At 42.3% G+C, this 24,473-nt stretch overlaps 1 protein-coding gene across 3 annotated transcripts in view; it reads right to left on the bottom strand.

The window, feature by feature from the left end:
- Positions 1 to 10,512: 10,512 nt before the first annotated feature.
- The window catches only part of PHF11 (PHD finger protein 11), an 86,675-nt gene continuing 72,714 nt past the window's right edge, over positions 10,513 to 24,473 (bottom strand). For all 3 annotated transcript variants that reach the window (XM_072134491.1, XM_072134490.1, XM_072134492.1), the window contains 9 exons: positions 22,614 to 22,686; positions 20,394 to 20,446; positions 17,816 to 18,677; positions 16,771 to 16,808; positions 16,434 to 16,497; positions 16,081 to 16,130; positions 15,770 to 15,815; positions 13,169 to 13,274; positions 10,513 to 10,968 (listed from right to left, as the gene is read on the bottom strand). In XM_072134491.1, the coding sequence (XP_071990592.1) occupies positions 10,530 to 10,968; positions 13,169 to 13,274; positions 15,770 to 15,815; positions 16,081 to 16,130; positions 16,434 to 16,497; positions 16,771 to 16,808; positions 17,816 to 18,677; positions 20,394 to 20,446; positions 22,614 to 22,686 (1,731 nt within the window). In that variant the 3' untranslated portion in view covers positions 10,513 to 10,529. The remainder of the gene's footprint in view (positions 10,969 to 13,168; positions 13,275 to 15,769; positions 15,816 to 16,080; positions 16,131 to 16,433; positions 16,498 to 16,770; positions 16,809 to 17,815; positions 18,678 to 20,393; positions 20,447 to 22,613; positions 22,687 to 24,473) is intronic.

The following is a 24,473-nucleotide window of genomic DNA, read 5'->3' as shown; positions in this document are numbered from 1 at the left end:
CTTTCTTCTATCGTATAAACGGAGCTAAAAAAAACCTATTAAGTATCTCCGCCTTCTCTTGGTCTCCAGTCACTGATGCCCCATTTTCAGAATAAAGGGGTCCAACCTGCTCTGACTTATTTTTTTTTTTTTTTTTTGCATTGATATACTTAAAACATTTCTTGGGATTTGTTTTGCTATCTTTAGCCACCTGTCTTTCCTGGGTGTAATCTAGCCCGTCTATACTTGTTACCTATTGGAATAAATTTAGAAGTATAATGACCCAGGATTGAGATTTTAATTTATCCCATTTAACATTAGTATCATCATTTGACAGAATCTAATGCCAGTCTATATCCTGTATTGCAGCCCTGAATTTCTGGAAATTAGCCCGCTTAAAATTCAAAGTTTTTGATTTTCCCACCTGTTTTTGCTTATTACAGTTTGTTAGAAATCACAAGGTCCAACAATGCGTCACCTCTTGTGGGATCTTCTACAAGCTGCACCATAAAATTATCCTGAAGAATGTTCATAAAATGTCTCCCCTTCACAGATGGAGAAGAGCCCTGACCCCAATTTATATTTGGAAAGTTAAAGTCTCCCATTATCACTATGGTCCCCTCCTGTGCGACCTGCTCCATCTGTTTATATAGGTGACCCTCTATTTCCTCAGAACACGCACTTTAATTTTCCACAGTTATTTATCTGATTTAAAGGACACCTGTCATCAGGTCTCTGTCACTAGATCCATCCCAGCCTTTATCTAGTTATTTCATACATTAATCATTATAAAATCATCATTTCTTTATTATGTAAATGAGGCTGGTCACATGGTCAGAGGCAGTGATGTCACCCCTGTTACCCCTCCCCTCTCCTCCCCCCCCCTGTGTGTAATGTATAGTAATGCATAGTTTGTGTATCTGCTGACATGCTGCATCCTCCTAATACACAGAGACAGAGACATCAGCTACACAAGTACCTGACATATTCTGCTATAACATGGCTGCATCCTGGAGCCGTTGTATCTTTCACATACACACAGGCTGCAGGGGGCGCCAGTACCAGGAAGCACATGGAGGAGCCATTACACCATTATACAGGCTGTCAGTCAAGCACTGGGGGTGTGGCTGTACCTCCCACTCATGAATAAGCTGGACAGCTTGACTATGCTAATGAATCATTGGACATTTCACAGGTCATTTGCATACAGCTTTATATATTTAGATTAGGGGGGTTATTTTGCATGACGGGTTCTCTTTAAAGTAATTTTACTGGCACATATTGCCTCACTACTGTTTTGTAACTTGTGGATCTCCTTATCCACTACCTTAGTGTCACATACACCGCCCACCTCACCACCCACCAACATAACCTACCCCTCTCTAACCTGTCTACCCTTTTTGTGTCTTCCTTTTCCTCCTCCCCCGATCCTAGTTTAAATACTCCACCACCCCTGCTAGGATCTTCTCCCCCAGCACAGCAGCCCCCCTTCCATTTAGGTGCAAGTTATAAGCATCTTAATCCAAAGGGGAGGGTCCTGTGTGTGGGGTAATGTGAAATAGCAGAGCTGTGTTATTAACAATTTTCTTTCCAGCTCAAGATTTCTCTAATTTTTTTGTATGTCAGCTACTAGTAGAATGTTCAGAAGCTTCTGTATACACTCGCGTAAAAACTGTGCTGAAAAACCCCAACTCGGCTTGTACTCAAGTCAAGAAAAAAAGTGTACTCACCTTTCAACGCCCCTCAGCAGGTCCTCTGCAGCTCTATGTCAGCGCACGGTCCGTCGCAGGCATCGTGACATCAGCCGCACACTGACATTCTTTACTTGAGTCAATAGGTTTTCCCAGTTTTTGTGGTAAAATTAGGGGTCTCGGCTTATACTCGAGTATATACGGTAGATAAACATGTACCCTGAATCTGAGCACATTGTCAGCACACAGCATCTTGTGCATGAGCATAGCTCATAGGAATCAGGAAATGTCTGCTCAGCTAGTGCCCGCCCAGATTTAGCTGAGCAGCTAAAGCAGCTATAACAGTGTAAAAGGGGGAGGATTAAGATTTATCGGATTTCTTTCACAAGCAAACCTACTTTCGAACACATCTGGTGGTGGACAAAAAAGAAATATTTTTTTTAATCAAAGTGCCTTTATTGTGCAAAAGTATTAAAAATCTATATAAAATGGTATCACACGGACATACAAAATAAAAGTATTAGGTACTATACAGTATGCCACATCTAGAATAAAATGTGCTGTATTTACAACCTTAGGCCCCATGCACAGCACCGTCGGGGACACACACATATGTATGGCCGTACATATGGCCCACATAGACGGCAATGGGTTTGGCACCAAACCAGGGGAAAAGATAGGACATGTCCTATCTTTCCCCGTATTACGGTGCCGTAAAGACTTAAAGGTCAATTTGGGACCCTAAACTACAGGTCCGTAAGGACCTGTAGTGGTTTAGGGAACCAAATCAACCTGGCAGGACGTCTTTTAGTTAAGACATTATATGTGCTGAAAAATATAACTTGTCACAAAAAAAAAAAAAATCAAGCCCTTATGTGGTTTCTTTTACGAAAAAAGTGCAGCGTAGTACTTTATTTTATGAGATGGGTCTATCTACTACAAAGTGCTTTTCACAAGCTGCAAACAATGGACCTGTGGTCAACAGACCATGCGATGTCCGCTCACATGGCAATTTACAGGCAAAGAGCTGCAAACTCGCCAGTAACAGGACCTGCTCTGACTCACGTAGGGCCCTGGAATCCATATTCGTGAAATACATGGGGATGTGTACAGGAGAGTTAAAGGGGTTGTCCACTTTACCTCATGTGTTTTGTAATGTGTAAAGTGTGTGGGGGGGCAGGATATGAGGTAATTTACCAATATACATCTATTAAGTTCTGCTCTTCTTTCTTGATATGTATATTTAAGCCATCTGTATTTTACCTCATCAGCCAGACCATAAAATGGTCGTAGATGAAGGGTCATGTCCATGAGCAATTGCCCTGCCAAGACCTGGATCTTATATTTATAAATACTATCATAAGATGTGAGGATGTTTTCATTGCAACCATTTTGGGCACTGTTTAACCCTTTTCTCACTTTTTTTCTAAATTTTCAAGTGTTGCAAAATAGCAAAAAATTCGGGTGCCATTTTCCGATTCTAAATAAGTTTTATCTGTTGATAGATCAGGACTTTTGGGATGCAGTGATACCTAACATGTTTATGATTTTATAACAGAAATGAGTCAGCGCAAACACTGGACAATAGGCTGAAGTCGCTGGTAACAAAGGTGGTGACCTGCACCCCAACTTGATTATAGATCCAACTAGTGAAGCTACTAAAAACAAGATAAAACAAAATGTACCTGCGCCATACCATATTTCTGTATTCCAGCACGAAAAGGGACTGTATCCACTTCAGACCAGGAGGTCCGGTTTCCACCATCACCAGGTATCCACTTATATTTAATAGCAAATTACCATCTAGACCCCAAAATACCACATTTTTTATCACTTGTTAGAGTGTTTGGCGCAGGTACATTTTGTTTTATCATGTTTATGATTTTGTTTATCAGTTCTGGGGATTTAAGTGGGGGATTAAAATTTTTCTGTGTTTTTTATTTTTTTGGTAATACTTTTTAGGCTCCCCAAGGGTACTTTAACCCTAGGGCAGTGATGGCGAACCTTTTAGAGACTGAGTGCCCATGCTACAACTAAAATCCACTTATTTACCGTGAAGTGCCAACATGGAATTTTAAGCAGTAACTTATTGCTACCTGTTCTTCCACATATTTCAATCGTATTAGCTCCTAAGGCCACCAATACAGTTGAAAGAAGGAGGGAAAATTCAGACTATCATTTGTAGCTTCACTCCAGAGTTAGAATGAAGGATCCAGCAGGATGACCACCAAAGATGATGCAGCCCCTTCCACACCTTCTTACTTTTACCGCAGCTCCAAACAGCCAATGGAGTGTTGCTATAAAATAGCGCTGAGAGTAGCATCTCATAAGTTGCCAGGGACTGCAGGAAGATTTGGGGGATTTGTTCCTGTCTGGGGAACTCTGTCCTAGGGTGATAACCTGAGTGCCCACAGAAATGGCTCTGAGTGCCACCTCTGGCACCCGTGCCATAGGTTCGCCACCACTGCCCTAGGGGATCTGATCAGTCCTGCCATATAGTGCAATACTACAGAATTACAGAACTACAGGCTGCTATGGGAATGGATTGTTGCTCCCGGATGAAATGCCATCGGTGGCATTGCCCGCAGCAGGTAAATGGTCAATTCTGTGATGAGTGCCAGCACTGATTGCAGGTTATGGCTGCATAATGCACACAACACCCGCCATGTCTGAAGCCGTGAGCCCTCTTCATACATCCTTAACGGCATTATGACGTACATGTACATCATTGTTAAGGAGTTAATTTGTTCACTTGTCGCAAGCAGGGTTTATGTCAAAGTGACTTTCCATTGCGCCAAATGAACACAGGATAATGCAAAACTGCAACTGCACCACAACTGTGCCAAAACATCGCCCCACATAGACAGAAAAGTTAGTCCCCCCCCCCCACCTCATTGATGTCGGTTTATATATGCTGTGAGATAGTGACTGGTAAGGTGGAGGGAAATCGCTATATTTCCCCTAGATTTCTCTCATATGTCTTCTAGGGGACAGGAGGTGTACATCTCACCCAGGGAAAGCTGAGTGAGATGTAGAAGATCCAGGAAGACTTGATGTCCTTAGCAAGACATAGCTTGCTAAAGGATCTGGTAAATCCTATTTTCGGGCCTGGATTTTTGGAATGACTGGCAGGCTGGTAGTGGGGCTGGTCATTCCCTTCCTGTCCAGCACTGGTTTTCCTGGTTGCTTCAGGAAACCCAGGTGTTGGAGCTCAGCTCCAACTAGAGCTTTAAAAGGATTGCACTCTGTGCTTCACGAGGGGGGAAAAACATGTGGAGAGGCAGAACCTGTCTCTATTCTCCTGCACTGAGGCCTGCGAGCCTAATACGGACTGTGTGTATCACGTGAGGTAAAACCCACGTTTTGTTTTGTTTCAGGTGGCTGGTAGTACGCCACCCGAGTAGTCAGGGAAGACTCTGTGTTAGTTAGAGTTCAGCCGAACAGGTGTTTATTTTAGCCTGAAGTTAAGGCTTTGTTTTATTTTGTATTTTTTCTGCTATTAAAGCCAGGCAAAGCCGTGTTTATAGCCAAAGCACTTGTGTCACTGTCTCTGACTGCGATTCTGGACTAATTTTACCGCTTCTACCAAGCTAGTTCCCACATATGGCGGAGGATGCGGGCATAGTAACGCAGCCTTAAAGAGACATACACGTATTTTTTTTTTCCTCTCCTGGATTAAAGCTGCGAGAGCGTCCGGTATGATGGAGGACTTTGTTAAGCAGTTTGGACAAGCCATCCTACAGCAGCAGCAAATGATTATGCAGCAACAGCGAGCTTTTGCCCAGGCTGAGGAAAGGCAGCAACAAGCCCAGGCCAAGCAAGACGAGATGAATCGCCTCCTGGTGGAGAAAATGGCCTTGCTTGGTGAGACACTGTCGTCCAGTAGAACAACCTCTGGTGTGCACGGGACCCAAGGATGGTCTACTTCTCTAAGGGCCTCAGTACATGCCTCTCTAAAAAAGATGACCGCCACAGATGACGTGGAAGCGTACCTTATGGTCTTTGAGAGAGTGGCAGAGCGTGAAAAGCTGCCAGCCGACCAGTGGGCAGATGTGGTAGCACCTTTGCTGACAGGTGAGCCACAAAAAGCTTACTATGACTTGAGTGAGCAGGACGCTAAGAACTACATAAAGCTTAAAGGTGAGATCCTTGCCCGACTTGGAGTGAACATGCATGTGCGTGCAGGGCGTGTGCACAGTTGGACTTTCTCTGAGACACTGCCACCAAGGTCACAGATGCATGATCTCATACACCTTGCAAAGAAGTGGCTGCAGCCGGAGGAAGCCACACCAGGCCAGATAATAGAGAAGGTGGTCCTGGACAAATTCATCAGATCCCTTCCTTCTAGGATCCAGCGCTGGGTCGGACAAGGAGGACCTACGACGGCTGATGAACTCGTGAGTCTCGTAGAAGGATACAGTGCAACAGAGGAGCTACTCCAAACATCTCCCGGACGTGCCAACCCCAGGGACAGCAAGTTATCCAGGTCAACTGGTAAGACTGTACCTACTGTTAAAGGGGTGAGAAATGTCTACAGGGGAGGTGGCTCAGAGCGGGAACAAGCAGCTGGGTCAAGTAGGTCTAGTGAGCCCTTAAGAACCAGACAAGGGTCTCAAAATGGTGACGGGGGCAGCATACGTTGTTGGCGCTGCCGAGAACCCGGACATGTGATTGCGACTTGTCCCCTCACGACCGAGCCCATGGACTGCAACACCGCAGGACCCGTATCTCTGTTTGCAAGACCTGTTTACTCTGCAGAGACTAAGGCAGAGCCTCAAATGTGTGCTGTGAAAATAGGAGGCTGCTCTGTGAATGCACTGCTGGACTCTGGGAGCTTAGTGACCCTGGTACATGGCTCTCTGGTAGACCCTGGATTGTGCAGCGGACAAACTGTTGGGGTACTTTGCATTCATGGAGAGACCAGATATTACCCTACAGCCGTGGTCATGTTTGAAACTCCCTGTGGTGCAGCTTCCCACAATGTGGCTGTGGTCAAGTCACTAATGCACAGTGTGATATTGGGAAGAGACTTTCCCCTTTTCTGGGACTTGTGGCGACATAAAAATGTATCAGTTGACAATGTAAGTTCCGTGGTTAGCCCTGAACCCTTTGACCCTGACAGTGAGGTTCCAGCGGTAGGGGTGACCAATAATGAAACCGAGAATTTTCCCCTAGCGGTACTAGCTGGTGATACTGAGGAACAGGAGGAAGCTCCTGATATGCCTGAGTTGGAGGTGTCCCGGGATAATTTTGGGACCGCTCAGCTAAGAGATCCCACATTGTTAAAAGCCAGGGAAAATGTGAAGGTAATAAATGGTGTGCCACAATACCCAGGGGCTGAGAAGGTATTTCCCCACATGGCGATTGATCGGGAACTGCTATATCGGGTAGACAATGTACGTGGGGAAATTGTTGAACAGCTGGTAGTACCCCAACCATTCCGCAGGGTGGTGCTGGATCTGGCCCACAAGCACGTGCTAGGCGGACATTTGGGATGTGAAAAAACCCGTGAACGTATTTTGCAGCGCTTCTTCTGGCCAGGGGTTGTTGTTGAAGTACAAAGGTATTGTGAGACCTGTCCAGAGTGTCAACTAACCGCTCCAGTGTCACATTTCAGGAGTCCTTTGGTACCCTTACCCATTATAGAGGTACCATTTGAAAGAGTGGCAATGGATCTGGTTGGTCCCCTGGTAAAATCAGCTAGAGGACATCAGTATATCCTTGTTGTTGTAGACTATGCCACACGTTATCCCGAGGCTGTGCCACTAAGAAATACTTCCTCTAAGCTAATAGCCAAGGAACTATTTCACATGTTCTCCCGTACAGGTATCCCTAAAGAGATCCTTACAGACCAGGGAACCCCCTTCATGTCTAAGGTAACTAAAGAATTGTGTAGGCTCTTGAAAATTAAACACTTGCGTACATCTGTATATCATCCGCAGACGGATGGCCTGGTTGAGAGATTCAACAAGACCCTGAAGGGCATGTTAAAAAGGGTGGTTTGTAAGGACGGTAAGGATTGGGATTGCCTGTTACCCTATCTAATGTTTGCAGTTCGTGAAGTACCGCAATCCTCCACTGGGTTTTCCCCATTTGAGCTGGTGTATGGTAGGCACCCCCGCGGCCTCCTTGACATTGCCAAGGAAACCTGGGAACAGGAACATACACCCTACAGAAGTGTAATAGAGCACATTAGTCTCATGCAAGACAGGATCGGTGCAATAATGCCTATAGTTAAAGCTCACCTAGAGCAGGCTCAAGAGGCTCAAAGGCGGGTATATAACAGGTCGGCTAAGGTCAGAACTTTTAACCCTGGTGATCGCGTTTTAGTTTTGGTACCAACCATAGAGAGTAAGTTCCTGGCTAAGTGGCAAGGGCCGTATGAAGTTTTGGAGAAGGTAGGAGAGGTGAACTACAAAGTATATCAGCCAGGGAAGAGGAAGCCAGAACAGTTGTACCATGTAAATTTACTAAAACCCTGGAAGGACAGAGAAAATTTGTCAGCTGTAAGTTTTCCTTGTGAAGTTACTCCGCAGGTCCTTGCAGTAGAGGTAAACTCTCATGGTAACAGCATACCCGAGGTTCGTATATCCGAGTCCCTGTCCAAGGCTCAGACGCAGGAAACTAGAGAGTTCATCTTGCGAAACGCTGATGTGTTCTCAGAGACGCCAGGCCGTACCTCGCTGATAAAACATGACATTGTCACCGAGCCACAGGTACGAGTTCACCTAAAACCGTACAGAGTACCTGAAGCTCGTAGACAGGCCATTTCGGAAGAAGTCAAAAAGATGTTGGACCTAGGGGTTGTTGAGGAATCAAATAGTGAGTGGTCAAGCCCCATTGTCCTGATTCCTAAACCAGATGGTACGCTGCGTTTCTGTAATGACTTCAGAAAATTAAATGAGGTATCAAAGTTTGATGCCTATCCAATGCCAAGGGTGGACGAACTAATCGAGAGACTTGGTCATGCTAGATATTTTTCCACCCTTGACCTAACCAAAGGGTACTGGCAGGTACCGCTTACTGACAGGGCAAAGGAGAAAACTGCATTTGTCACCCCAGAGGGTCTTTTCCAGTATGTTTGTTTGCCTTTTGGGTTGCATGGGGCCCCAGCAACTTTTCAAAGGTTAATGGACGTTGTCCTTAAGCCACATCGTAGATATGCCTCGGCTTATCTTGACGATATTATCATTTTTAGTGAGGACTGGGAAAGTCACTTGGCAAAAGTCCAGGCGATACTGGATTCTCTTAGGGCTGCAGGGTTAACGGCAAACCCTAAAAAGTGTGCTCTGGGTCTTGAGGAGGCACGTTACTTGGGCTATGTCATTGGTAGAGGTGTGATAAAACCCCAAGTAAATAAAGTAGAGGCTATCCAAAACTGGCCCCGACCCTTAAACAAAAAACAGGTAAGAGCTTTTCTGGGAATTCTGGGTTATTACCGCAGATTCATACTAAACTTTGCAAGTATTGCAGCACCCTTAACCGACCTTACCAGGGGGAGTAAGTCGGTCATGGTCAAGTGGAACCCAGAGGCTGAAAGATCATTTCAGGAATTAAAATCTGCCCTTTGTAGACAGCCAGTCCTAATAACTCCTGACTTTAAAAAAATGTTTGTCGTGCAAACGGACGCCTCTGATGTAGGGTTAGGTGCAGTCCTTTCACAGGAGGTTAGGGGAGAAGAGCACCCGGTAACGTATCTAAGCAGGAAGCTTACACCGGCAGAGAGAAGTTATAGCATTGTTGAACGTGAGTGTTTGGCAATCAAATGGGCCTTGGAATCCCTGCGGTATTACTTATTGGGTCGACACTTCAGGTTGGTGACAGATCATTCCCCTCTTACGTGGATGAGCCAGGCTAAAGAGAGAAATGCAAGGGTCACAAGATGGTTTCTCACTTTACAAAACTTTAGGTTTTCAGTTGAGCACAGGTCAGGCAAACTGCAGGGAAATGCAGATGCTCTGTCCAGAACTCATTGCTTGGTGGCTAAGTGTGTCCGCCCCGACAGGTTCGAACAAAGGGGGAGGGTATGTGAGATAGTGACTGGTAAGGTGGAGGGAAATCGCTATATTTCCCCTAGATTTCTCTCATATGTCTTCTAGGGGACAGGAGGTGTACATCTCACCCAGGGAAAGCTGAGTGAGATGTAGAAGATCCAGGAAGACTTGATGTCCTTAGCAAGACATAGCTTGCTAAAGGATCTGGTAAATCCTATTTTCGGGCCTGGATTTTTGGAATGACTGGCAGGCTGGTAGTGGGGCTGGTCATTCCCTTCCTGTCCAGCACTGGTTTTCCTGGTTGCTTCAGGAAACCCAGGTGTTGGAGCTCAGCTCCAACTAGAGCTTTAAAAGGATTGCACTCTGTGCTTCACGAGGGGGGAAAAACATGTGGAGAGGCAGAACCTGTCTCTATTCTCCTGCACTGAGGCCTGCGAGCCTAATACGGACTGTGTGTATCACGTGAGGTAAAACCCACGTTTTGTTTTGTTTCAGGTGGCTGGTAGTACGCCACCCGAGTAGTCAGGGAAGACTCTGTGTTAGTTAGAGTTCAGCCGAACAGGTGTTTATTTTAGCCTGAAGTTAAGGCTTTGTTTTATTTTGTATTTTTTCTGCTATTAAAGCCAGGCAAAGCCGTGTTTATAGCCAAAGCACTTGTGTCACTGTCTCTGACTGCGATTCTGGACTAATTTTACCGCTTCTACCAAGCTAGTTCCCACATAGCCCACACGTTTTTAACTAACTGCTTAGATAAATGTTTTGATTTACACTTCCAGTCACCTATGCTTATTTTCTAAAATCCAATTTAAAAAATAGTTTTTTGTGTTGTTACAAAAATACATTTAAAAAAATTGTTACAAGTGTATTAAACCGATGAGTCACAACCACTGTAGGACGTCACCTGCTGAGATCTCTCCAATAATTGCCGGAGGTTAGCTATTAAAATGTCTAGTTCAGGCAGGGCTGGGGGTGAACGGAATAAGTCTGCCGTAGCGAGGACGTATGACATGAATTTGGCTTGTCTGTCCTGTGGCAGGAGCCGATACTGGCCTGCAACTACACGGCCGAATGCATCAATATCATCCAGGCCTCCCGCTCCTCCATATTGAGAGCCTGACAGACTTTTACTCCTGCAGAAGGGACTGTGATGTGGTGTGTGCAGCGATGAAGGCCCAGACTGGTGTCCTGGTGCCCAATCACACTGTACCGATCCTGGCGGCGCTGCCTCTTCCTGCAGTTCCTCGTCTCTGTGTTCATCTAAATCCTCAGGGATCTCTGGTTGTTCAGATAAGTTTTCTTCAGTCCTAAAGGTAAAAAGAAAAATTTATAGAAACTGACGTGTAATGTAATTTTTTTTAATCTGCAATATGTCAAGTAAATATCTATTGGCTATTGATACCAATCGCCCGCCCCTAACCCATGATGTCATAAGGGGCATTCATTTATCATAAAAGCTAGAAGGTCTGTACTGACACAATCCATACTAAACCCCTAACCCCTTCACATTACAGTGTTTTTGGTTCATTTTTTGCTCCCCACCTTCAAAACTTTTTATTTTTCTTTTCCTTTTACAGAACTGTTCGAGGGCTTATTTTCAGCGTAACAAATTTTACTTCTTCGTGGCTTTATTTATTATTCTATGCCGTGTACTGGGAAGGTGGAAAAAAAATACCAAATGTGGTAAAATTGGCAAAAAAACACATTTGCGTGGGCTCAGATTTTACGACTTTCTCTGTGCGCTCCAAATGGTATGTCTACTTTATTCTTTGTTTACGATCACGGTGATACCATATTTATATAGGTTTTATTGTGTTTTAATACACGTGGTTTTCATTTTTGAAAATGTAGGCAAAAAATGTTTCGCCATCTTCTGATGCGAATAACTTTTTCATACTTCGGTGTACGGAGCTGTGTAAAGTGTCATTTTTTTTATTTAAGATGAGCTGACGTTTTCATTGCTACTATATTGAAGACTGTACGACCTTTTTGATCACTTTTTATTACATTTTGTATGTGATGTAAAATGGCATAAAAGTGGCATTGCGAACACTTGAGCGCTATTTTCATTTATGTGGTTCCCTGCCGGGAATAACCATTTTTATATTTGATTGGGCATTTTGTAATGTGGCCATACCAAACATGTTTTGGATTTTTACTGTTTATTTAGGTTTATATCAGTTCTAGGTAAAGAGGGTGATTTGAATATTTAGGGGTTTTTTTCTTAAACTTTTTTTTTAATTTTTTTAGACGATCTAAGGTACTTTAACCCTAAACAGTCTGGTCGTCCCTACCATATACTGAAAAATTACTGTATTGCAGTATATGGCGTTTTTACACTTGATGCATTACAATGTGCCACTGGCACATTTGTTTCCCCTTTGTTCCTCATTCTTTGTTCCTACTAAAGTCAGTCTCTCCAGGGGCACTGTCATCGAGGGGTTGCTCCTTCCTCTTGTATTCTGCAGACTTCCCCTAGATGTCAGTGATCTCTCATATGGCTGTTGCTAGGCACATTCCGTCTTCACAGAGGAGCTGACTACGGAGGGAGAGGCACACCCACCTGTCCTCTCCTCACAGCTGACTTACCTCATGTCTTACTGCTCCAGCACGGTCATGTGCTAACTAATGTAGAAACAAAACACCTACACTCTTATCTCTCCCTCAGCTTTCCCTACACTTGTGTATAAACAAATAAACCACACAGACACAAACTGCACATCAATCACAATCCCCCCCTCCCTCACCTCACACTCCACAGCAGGAAGTGGCAGGAGAGACTCTCCAAGTCTTCATGCTGTCCCCTCATGTGTTGTGCTGAAATTTTACTTAGATAGATTGCTATGGGCCAAAAAGGCACTAAATGAGGACCGAGAGGCAAAATACTTTGAGGAATGATTCCCAGGGATACCTGGAGCAGAATTATGTTTTTAAGGGTTTTTTTTGCTCAGAATGACGGTTACACTTTAAGCTTGATCATCATACTGTGAAGAAATTTGTGGCCGATTCAGAGCACAGATGGGTTTGTGTAGATAAAGGTAGAATGAGGAAGGTTTCTGCCAGGCAAGTTAATTGGATTTAGAGAGAAGCTGTTAAAATGCCATTACAAACCAGCAAACACATATTTGAAGCTGCTGGTGCCTCTGGAGTCCCGCAAACCTCAAGGATGCTTTAAGATGTTGTATGCCTACTCTTCGGCCACCCCTAGCCAGTGCGCACAAGCAGAAACTGATGTTGTGGGCCCACACGTACATAAAGACTAATTTTCAAAAAGTGTTGTTAACGGATGAGTGTCGTGCAACCCTAGATGGTCCAAATGGATGGAGTAGTGGATGGTAGGGTTCCTGAAGGTGTGAAAATGGCCTTGGCAAAGTATACAGACTTTCTGACTGACCACTTTCTTCCATGATACAAAAAGAAAAATCGTGTAAATAAAATGTGCATTATAAGTTGGCACATGGTGTAATTATATTGTTACATGCTGAAAGAATACGAGGTGATACTTACTGCTGGAGGTTTGTGGTTGTTAAGGTCTCATAGCATAGCTGTCTGTTTGAGGTAATAGTTATGCTTTTCTTATGGCACATCAGAACCATATTTTGGATGGGATCATCTGTTTAAATACAATTGTGGAAAATTAAAACAAGTCTTAAAGAGGACCTGTCACCCTTAAAAACGGCAATAGGAGTAAAAAAGTAAGCAGCTCCTAGTGCTACAACAGTCCCAGCAGTGTTACACTGCTAGCATTATCGAAAACCTCTGATAACGCTAGCAGACACTGCTGCGCTGAACACTAGAAACGCCGGACCACTCTCAAAGCGGTCCAGTGTATTCATGAGGGGGCAGTCCGAGGCGCTGCAACTTCCCCAGACCACCGCACTCACTCCATCGGCTAATCTGGTCCCCTCATGAATACGCCACACTGCTTTGAGAGCGGTCCGGCGTTTTTAGTGTTCAGCACTGTAGTGTCTGCTAGCGCTATCGGAGGTTTCCAATAACGCTAGCAGTGTAAAACTGCTGGGACTGTAGTAGCACTAGGAGCTGCCGATTTTAAGGGTGACAGGTCCTTTTAAAGCCAATTTTTTTCAACAGGTGATTTTTGAGGAGGATTTATTGAAGTGAATGAGAGCTGAGTAAATGTAATGCTGCACAACCATTGTATGGTGCTTGGACAAATGACCAGATGATAATGGTCTTTCCTGATGATAAACCATCAAAAAATAGCCTGGACAAGCCCTTTAATACATTACAAAGAGACGTATGTGATTGTGCTTCTGTTGTGGTCCAGCACAAATATTTAGGTTCTAACCTACAGGGTCTTCAAAGAGACCAGAGGCTAAATCTATATTATTACACATCAAGTTGTTCGAAAATCCAGTGTGTGTATTATCCGTCAAGGGAACCAACGAAACAGTAAAAAACAGACACACAGCTATGATGTCACAGCAGCTTACCTCATAGAAACACAGCTATGACGTCACAGCAGCTTACCTCACAGAAACACAGCTATGACGTCACAGCAGCTTACCTCACAAAAACACAGCTATGGCGTCACAGCAGCTTACCTCACAGAAACACAGCTATGACGTCACAGCAGCTTACCTCACAGAAACACAGCTATGACGTCACAGCAGCTTACCTCACAGAAACACAGCTATGACGTCACAGCAGCTTACCTCACAGAAACACAGCTATGACGTCACAGCAGCTTACCTCACAGAAACACAGCTATGACGTCACAGCAGCTTACCTCACAGAAACACAGCTATGACGTCACAGCAGCTTACCTCACAGAAACACAGCTATGACGTCACAGCAGCTTACCTCACAGAAACACAGCTATGACGTCACAGCAGCTTACCTCACAGAAACACAGCTATGACGTCACAGCAGCTTACCTCACAGAAACACAGCTATGACGTCACAGCAGCTTACCTCACAGAAACACAGCTATGACGTCACAGCAGCTTACCTCACAGAAACACAGCTATGACGTCACAGCAGCTTACCTCACAGAAACACAGCTATGACGTCACAGCAGCTTACCTCACAGAAACACAGCTATGATGTCACAGCAGCTTACCTCACAGAAACACAGCTATGATATCACAGCAGCTTACCTCACAAAAACACAGCTATGGCGTCACAGCAGTTTACCTCACAGAAACACAGCTATGACGTCACAGCAGCTTACCTCACAGAAACACAGCTATGAAGTCACAGCAGCTTACCTCACAGAAACACAGCTATGACGTCACAGCAGCTTACCTCACAGAAACACAGCTATGAAGTCACAGCAGCTTACCTCACAGAAACACAGCTATGACGTCACAGCAGCTTTTCTGATTTAAAACCACAAATGATATCATAGCTGTAGAAAGAAAAAAAAGGAGATTTATTGGCTTGTCTGTGGGTGAAACCGCTTGACGTAGTTAGACCATGATTAAGGCTTTGTTTTAAGCTGAAACGCGTAGGTCGTTTACCTGCACCTTGTCAGCACGTGCCTAGTGCGACAATTTTTAATGGATATTCAATAAACTATTTGAATTTTATATCATAATGTGCTCCGGCTTTTTTGAACATTTTTCCTTGATATCATAGCTGTGTTTCTGTCTGGTAACTTGGTGTGACAAGTTTATTTCTGTCAGTAGCTGCTCTGATATTACAACTTTTTCAGAAATTGTGACAAAAGTGTTTTTCAGTCAGTTGAGCAAAGGTGACAACATATCTCTGAGGTAAATTATTGTGTGACATACTATATAACAGGTAATAATAATTATTATTTATTTACATAGCACAAACAGATTACGCAGCACTACACAAAGTTTGCCAAATCGGTCCCTGGCCCCAGTGGGGCTCACAATCTAATCAACCTACCAGTATGTTTTGGAGTGTGGGAGGAAACCCACGCAAACACACAGAGAGTACAAACTCTTTGCAGATGTTGACCCTGGGACTTTACCCAGGTCCCCAGCGCTGCAAGGCTGTAATGCTAACCACTAAGCCACCATGCTTCCCACAGGTAGGTTTTTAGTCAGGTAATTGCACTGACATCAAAACTCTTTAGTGAAGACAATATGCAAGACAACACTTTTCAACAAGAAATACCTGAACTTCCTTGATTGTTCAAAGGGCTATGGAAGTAATTCTCAGCCTATAATATAAAATGAGAAGGTAAGTTAATTTGCTTGCTAATATTGTAGACTTAATTTTACATTGAAATGAATGGAAGGCAAAATTTGGACGTTTAGAGTAGGCTCCATGTCCGAAGATACACTACAGAAAACGCAAGGTGAACATACGCAATGATACATGTGTCACCTACTGGTCTGTCTTCAATACTACGGTATATATGTATAATACGGTTACTACTTTCTTTTAACAAGAACAGTTGAACAAGTCCATTCACTTTCACTTACTGGTTGATTCATTGTATGAGGGTTTGGTGATCTTTCAGAGTAGGCCTGATCTATAAATTATAAAAAAAACTGCAATATAAAGATATATTCACATGTGGGTGTCGCGTAATAAACATTTACATTTAATAAATGATTTGAAGCCACAGAAAAGTGGGCAATAAACTTTGTGAATTGGCCATAAGGCACGGACACACAGAACTGAACTACTATTTTGCATTTCAGTTGTAATTTTATTTTGCTTTTGTAGGGAGACAGGGTGGATGTTTATACTGCTACTAGTATAATACTGCTATATCATTACTTTTAAAGAAAGTTATGGGATTTCTAATTTCGATTTGACAAAAATGATTTACCGTCTCTGGTCTCTTCTGCCTCCTTGGCGGTGTATCCTCTTGGAGAATTTATTGCACTTTGTATCTAAAGTACAAAATAAAATAATAAAAAACATAAAGGAAAGAAAACCTTATAGAGCACAGATTCAAGTGATCAACATTAGATAGGAGTATACAATTACTGGTGGTCAGACTTATTTTACATGATGAATATTTCAAGATGTAATATTCATTTTGCAGACTCTGTTATACTGGGAACCTCATAGGAAGCAGAGCTCTCCATCTAAACCTTGAAATGAATTTCATGATGAACAATGTCAAAGCTTTGGAAAATCCATTTAAACAGTTTCAAACTTACTTTTGGGACAATAGTCTTAAACTGTTTACAAAGATCCCCTGCAACAAAACAAATTAGAAAGAATATGTAGTTTTAAAATACTAAAAACTCTAATAAAAAAGACCTTGTGTACTAAAAACAAATTTTCTTAAAAAATAATACAAAATATTCTCAAAATGTATTTGTTGTCATAGGCATTAACATATTCATTCATATGATCAATATGATACTACTGTATATGAAATGCCAGCCTCTATGGTCATTTAGCTCTATATTTACACCAGGTTATATAAATGTCCAATAGATGTGGGTCACACTTGGAGTCATATTTGTTTTAGGGCTTCAGTAAAGGCAGAGGTGTCTACACATTACTTCTATGGAAAGTTAGAGAATAAACCTGCACGACTATGACACCTATTGAAGTTAGCATAGAGATGTGTGCACGTGCACCTACTTCTCTATATAGGTGCAGGTTCTAAACTGAAAGACCAGAGTATATTAGACTTTTGTGTCTGAATCCTTTGGATAAGCCATTAATATTCCACGAGCGGAGGCCTAACCCCTGGCATCCATTGTTAAACAGAAAGTAGGGGTTGTAGAGGTCAAGTTCTTCGTTTTTTCTTAAACATCACATATGGAGAGGTGTTATCATTCGGTCTATAGTATTTGTACAAAACACAGCATCCCCTAGAGACAAGCTGTACAAGGACCAGACACTGACACATATATGAACAAGTCAATGTGCTATATATGTATCAGTATAGAGTAACTATATCTAGAAGTGGGTACTATACAGCTTTATTGACTATCACCAACTTCCCATTTGAGACCTTATCAGTATGGACCAATACAGATTGTACATTTTGGAGTGCTGTTGCTGAGGGTCCACCATCTATCAAGTCCTTGTAGGATGTGTCATCTAATCCATAATATCCCATACTACATAGCTCCTGTTGCGAACCGATGGCTCCAATCAACTTTTAGAGGAACCACTTTTTGTGGGCTCACTTTTGTGTGTCAGAGTAGATGATAATATTTTTTGGCATGTAAAAAGAAAGTCACATACCTCTAACAAGTTTCTTTGAGATATCCGTTATCTGTTGAGGGCTGAGAAAATTCGGAATGTTTCTTTTGTTCTCCCCTCTATTGACATTCAGCAATGTTTTATCATCAGAGGTACTTGCCACGGGAAAGGTTCCTCCATTATAGCAATGGGATTCTGGGCTATCATCCATTATCGACAGTGCAGTCCAGTCACTGACACTAGTATACGCTTCTTCTCTGTTCCCTTCTTTTTCCTGGATAAGTGGAGTGTAGGAAGTCACTTCATATTCTGTCACAGGACACCCTGCAGGACCCACTTCTGAAGTTCCTTGAGTTCCAAGGTCCTCAACTATTGTTACATTATGAAGATCTAAAGAACATCCAATAGATTTATGAACATCTGTACAGCTTTTTGGTTCTGAGTCCAACTTTTCTTTAGTATTATTAGATTGTATAAGCTGACTGGGTGGCCTAATGCCTTTAGACAAACCTAACAGATTTGCCCCTCTTATGTTCTCAGTATCAGGTGTCACAGAATGCATCACACCATTAGATAGTTTAGAGGTCTCATGGATATGCATTCCGTTGCTTGAGCATGAAGATGTATCTGGTGTCCTCATACATGATCGGTCTCTTGTATTACTTTCTGAGAACTGAGCCTGAGCTTTCATACTGAGTCTGGAAGCCAAAATGTCTATGCATTTTGGAGTTTTTGAGATAATATCTGAAATGTTGTTATTAGGTTGTTCTCCTGGGAAAGGATTTTCTTCAGTGGAGTGATCTAGGGCATTGACCGGAATAGTGTCAGGCAATCCATCAAGAGTTCTGTCTGTGGAGTTTTCAGTGACATCACTGTCATTTTCATTGTCTGTAATTATTTGACCCTGGAAGACACATATAAGGAACATTTGGTTCAATAATTATCGATATGCTCATGCCATGCACACATGTGTACCAGGTAAATGTCTATTAGGAGCTGCAGGTCCCCAGTCTGAACCAGGGCTGGGGAGTCATGAAAAAATGGACCGACTCAGACTCCACAAACATAATAATTTACAAAAATGATTTAATTGGTGAAAGGCCCATATTGTCATACTGCTCAAATTTAAGGGGCCACACTAGCAACCAGCACCCAGACCAGACAAATAATGTAGAACCCGAAATAGAAAAAAAAAATCCTCTTTTTTCCTGGCTCCTCTTCTGCTCACTGCACCACACTGCAGCTTCTTCTCTCCTTCATGCACCGCTCTGCTCTGTGTCCTGCACTGGTTGAATGTGCCACCCTCAAGACCTGAAACAGAACTGTGCAAGGACTTGTAAAGGACCCAGAAGAAGAAGTACTTACCGCTCCTGCATCCTCCCTGCTCCCCTGGGATGCTCTGCTCTATGTCCTTACCCTGACACATACAACCCGTATCAGGACACAGAGTGGAGCGCAGGAGAGGACCCGGGAGTAATGAGGACTTCTCAGCTGCACTCACGGCTACCTGGTCTTCTAAAACCAATGAACGCTTCCATCAGTTATGTTACATGGGTTATGTAAAAGCTCATTGGACTCTGACTATTAGCAGGGTGTGGGATGCAACTCAACGCTTAAAAGGCCGCTTATGGCCTCTTACCATGGGATGTGCATCCTCTTCTAGGCTTATAGTTGAAATGAATGTGTGTACATGCTCAGTACTGAAACTGATAGAGATGAGAGGAATAAGTGACTGAGAAGGAATACCCACATTTTTCTCAGTATTGTTAAGAGTCACCAGGAAAACTGAGGAGTTGTTGAGTCGGTGACAATTTTGATGGAGCTGGAGTCAGAAATATGGCCTACCGTCTCCATATCTAAACGCCTCTATTTAGTTATCACTCCTTACTTCTGACTGCATATAAGGTCCTAACATTGTTGAATGTCAACTATATGTATCATACATCATGTACTGATCTTAACACACAACAGTCACATACAAGTATAATTATGACCTTCGTGGTTGCCTTTAGGTGGGTCATGCCAGAGCAATGTCCTTATCAATTGCCTAGAAATATTTTAGTTGCAGTTATAAAAAGAACATATGCATTATATACTTTATATATTGCAGTATATACTAGTGATCAAGCACCTTGTGTTTAAGTTATATTAGAAACAACATGAAAACGAAACGTTTTTTAATTAAAAAAAATATTTTTTGCAAAACTTGTAAAATACCAATACATTTCGATTGGTTATAATAAATAACTAAAAATAGATCCCAATTGGTTATTCAGGAAATTATAATTAAAGCTCTATTCCAGGCCATAAAAAGTCTGTTTGTGGGGGAGGGCAAATCCCGGACCCCACAATGATCAGCTGTTTAGGCCATCATAAACAGAGCTCGAAGCAGTTGAACATTCAGGGATTTGTATCCCAAGTAGTGGCCAGAAGCTGCAACCACAGCCACATCTCATTCAGTTCTTGCCCAGGAACTGATTGCTTCGAAACAGTGTGGGGTTGAGAAAAAGTTAGAGAAGGCAGATGTAGAATCCTCATTATCTTCATTATCTTTATTGTTTAGGTTATGATTATCAGACGATAAATATTATAGGTCTTTTTTCCCGACCTTAAAACTTACATTTTCAATTTCCGCGTCTGTATCCATTTCAATATCTACATTCTGCTGTGACCCTGGAATAAAAATATTTTTACATCGAAAAAAGATGAGATATTTTATGTGATGCAAGTCACAATTTCAACATTTTACAGTACAGCAAAATTTCTCATCAGAATTAAAAGGGTTGTCCAGGAATAAGTTTATTTTTTTAAGGGCTGTAAAAATATTAAGCCTCTTATACTAACCTCTCTAGAAGCTCCAGTTCAGCCATAGTGCCGCCCATCACTGTTTGTATACTGGCTGCAGGTGATGCGGTGACCTTGCCTTGTGCCTTCTATGGTGAGAGTTTAAAGGGGTATTCTCAACTGGGCATTCACATTTAATTTAATTCATCTGCCATATATATATATATATATATATATATATATATACATTTCTTAACATAAATGTTGTTGTTAGAAACAAGATAACTGTTTTTAGATACGACCACCACTGCACTCTTCCAGCAGTGGCCCAGGAGAAACTGTTAAGGCACCCGACCACACGGATTCAGAATTTGTTACCACAGGATGGCTTTGGGACATGCAGTAACTCCCAATCTGTTTCTTTGTACAATCTTTCCAGCAGTGGTGGTTGTATCCAAGGAAAGCTGTCCTATGTTTCTAAGGGACAACTTGACTACATTTATGGGAAAATCTTTACACAGAAACATTTTTACATCATGCAATTGAAGAAATGTATATATATGGGAAATTAATTAAATTAAAAGTGAACATCCAGAGGGATTTTCCCACGAACAAAAGTTAGGCCCAAGCCACGGGATAGGGCCTAACTTGTTGATCAGTGGGGGTCTCAGTGCTGGACTCTCGTCGTTCCGAGATCAATGAGCACGGCCTAACTTTTGTTCGTGGGAAAACCCCTTTAAGTCTCTATATACAAAAAGAAACCAGCAGCGATGGGTGTGTATAACCAGTTTAGAATTTTTACAGTCCCCCTAGCCATACATAATTTATTTTTCATTCCTGGTCATCCCCTTTAAAGCAATTCCTCACTTCAAATTATTAGTAACATTTTTAAATATCCACAGGATAAACATTTCTATTTGCATAATGCCTAAAGCTCACAAGACCTAAGTAGCACCATTTCTTTCCTTTTGTATGTGTTACTTGATACTATGGCTAGTCCTGGGATCTGTATTGACTTGCATGGAACGTACACCATGCATTGCAAGCATGAAATGGATGGTGAAAATCAAACATCAAGTATTTACAATTCTTCACCCTGGTTGTAGAATTCCTTTAGACCAAAAACACTTACATGTTGGTGTGTGCCCCCTTACAGGATCCGCTCTTCTTTAAGCTTCTTATTCCCTTGTTTAAAAAATAAGGCTTTAAAAATTATGCAAATGATCCTAAGTGGCACTGGACTCCATAGCTGTTAATAGAGCATGGAGCCTCTCAGGCTCATTTGCATAATTTGCTAAGCTTTTTTTGGGTAAAAACAAGGTCATAAGAAGCTAAAAGAAGAGGGGATACGACCATACGGGACACACACCAGTATGTCAGTGTGCTTGGTTCACAATCCTTCATCCTGGTGGTAGATTTTCTTTAAAACCTGCACCGTGGAATGATGTGTGAATGATATATAGTTAGGCCTCTCATCCTGCCTTCCAAAAATCTTCATTTTGCATATTGGGATTTTCTGCTGGACACATTGTACGTCTTACTGGAACCACTTAATATTCTGCTCAGGAAGCTGTAATAAAATGGAATTTGAAAAACTGTGCAAAAAGGCCTTGCAGCGGAAGGGTATAAAAGTTGTCAGAAAATAGATTTTTCTAAAAAATATAAAAAACATTTTTTTCAACATCTTTAAACCTATAAAAATGGTAAAACTACAATTTTTCAATTACATCCTCTTCTGACTATTTTCCAGCTTCCTAGTACAATTATTATTTTATTGAATATCACATGGTGCCATAAGGAAATATAATTTGTCGCAAAGAGTACCTTTGAGCATCGTATTTGAGCCTCTTTACAAGGAATATAGTTTATTTTTATTGGCGGGTACTATGAAAGTTATGCCATAGACAGCAATGCTTATTGCAGGGGTATATGTAACATATACATTAACTATTATTCATTGACACTAGTCATTTTTAGAATAACCCAAAAACTAGTTATATGTAACTAATGATCCATACCAGAAAATTCAAAGTTTTGTGAAAATGTCTCCTCTTACCTCCAAGTTCAGAATACATTTGTGATAACACTTTCTTATCCTGTGATGACAAAGTGCCCAGAACCTCATTTAGCTGCCATTAAAAAAAAAAAGTTAATTTCTCCTGTTGATGCAATTTCTCAAGTGGCAATGACTATACATAAATAAAATTTTAATGCACCCACTAGTTTTGGATGGAATGGTCCGAAACCATTAATGGGAGATGTTTTGTTTACTTGAGTCATGCCAACCGACAATTAGAATGGCTTATCCAAACCTAACTGTATCAGATACGTGTCTGATCGCTGGGTGCTAATCTGCCAGGAATCCTAGCAAACAACAAACAGGGCCCCGGTGGTCCCCAAAGTGCCCTATGTGAATGGAGTGCTGTTCCGTGTGTCCAACCTTCACTCCATTCACCTTTTTTAGAGTTGTGGGACAAAGTGATCCCAGAAGTCCCAATGAAGCAACAAGCTCTTGTTCTTATAATCACTGAAGGTCCCAGCAGTTTGAGCCCAGCAATAAGACACTTACCCACAATCCTTACCCACAATCCTAGGTTCACCCGCCCATTACAGGCTTGGACTTGAGTGGCAAAAAAACCCACAATGCACATTGTAAGTTTCAGTTCCCATGTGGCGCTGGTACTTTTGGTACTTTTAAACGCCTGCCCCTGGCTGGAGGGGCCAGAATGTCACAGGACCCCTTTTCAACAAGTCCCTTCTCACCCCAGACAATAGGCAGTCACTTCCTCTGATGTCGCAAGTGACGTCCTGTGGTCTGAGGAGGCCTCAAATTGGCTAAAGTCCAGTACTTCCAACTCCGGTGCCAAAATCGTTAGTGTTGGGAAGGCACCATGGGAACTGGGAGCTGGGTACATATTATATTGAAAGTGTAAGGCTACATTCACACGATTCTCCCTCTCCATAGGAAGATACAGCGCACAGCGCCGTATCACGGGAAAAGATAGGACATGTCCTATCTTTTGCCGGGCTAAGGAGCGGTATGGTGCCGCACGTGTGCAGCACCGTACCGCTCCCGTACAAGGCCGTGAGCCCATAGAAGTGTATGGGGGACGTATATCGGCCGTACATACATCGGCCATATATATGTCCCCCATACATGTGTGTGAATGTAGCCTTAGGGTTCATTCACACGCGGAATGCCCGCCGTGCGGGCATCCCGCCGTGTGCTGGAGAGGAGGAGGATGGCCATGTGAATGAGCCCTTACAATGTGAAAAATACATTTACTAACTTAACCCCTTAACGACCAGGCCCTTTTTGCATTTTGATTTTTCATTCCCCACCTTTAAAAATCCCTATCTTTTTTATTTTTGCCAAGCATGGAGCTGTATGAGGGCTTGTTTTTGGCGTAACAAATTGCACTTCATAGTGACAGTATTTAATATTCCATGCCGTGTACTGAGAATCGGTAAAAACATTCCAAATGCAGTGAAATTGGTGAAAAAAAGCATTTGCACTGTTTTCTTGTGGGCTTCTATTTTACGGCTTTTACTGAGTGCCCCAAATGACATGTCTACTTTATTCTTTGTGTAGATACGGTCACAGGAATACCACATTTATATAGGTTTAATAACGTACAAAAATTAAAACCTCCAATACAAAATAAAAAATTCTCCATTTTGTCATGTTCTGGCACTAAAAACTTTTTCATACTTGTTATGGAGCTGTGTGTTGTTTCATTTTTTTCAACTTTTGATGATGCTTTCAATGCTACCATTTTTAAGACTGTACGACTTTTTAATCACTGTTTATTGAATTTTTTATATTTTTCAAAATGTCAAAAAAGTGGGATTTGCGACTTTGTGCGATATTTTATGTTACGGGGTTAAAACGGCAGGAATAACCGTTGTTGTATGA

The sequence above is a fragment of the Engystomops pustulosus genome, chromosome 2 (genome assembly GCF_040894005.1).
Source record: "Engystomops pustulosus chromosome 2, aEngPut4.maternal, whole genome shotgun sequence".
Lineage (NCBI taxonomy): Eukaryota > Metazoa > Chordata > Amphibia > Anura > Leptodactylidae > Engystomops > Engystomops pustulosus.
Note: the sequence above shows the minus strand (reverse complement) of the source record. Positions and strands in the feature narration are given on the sequence as shown.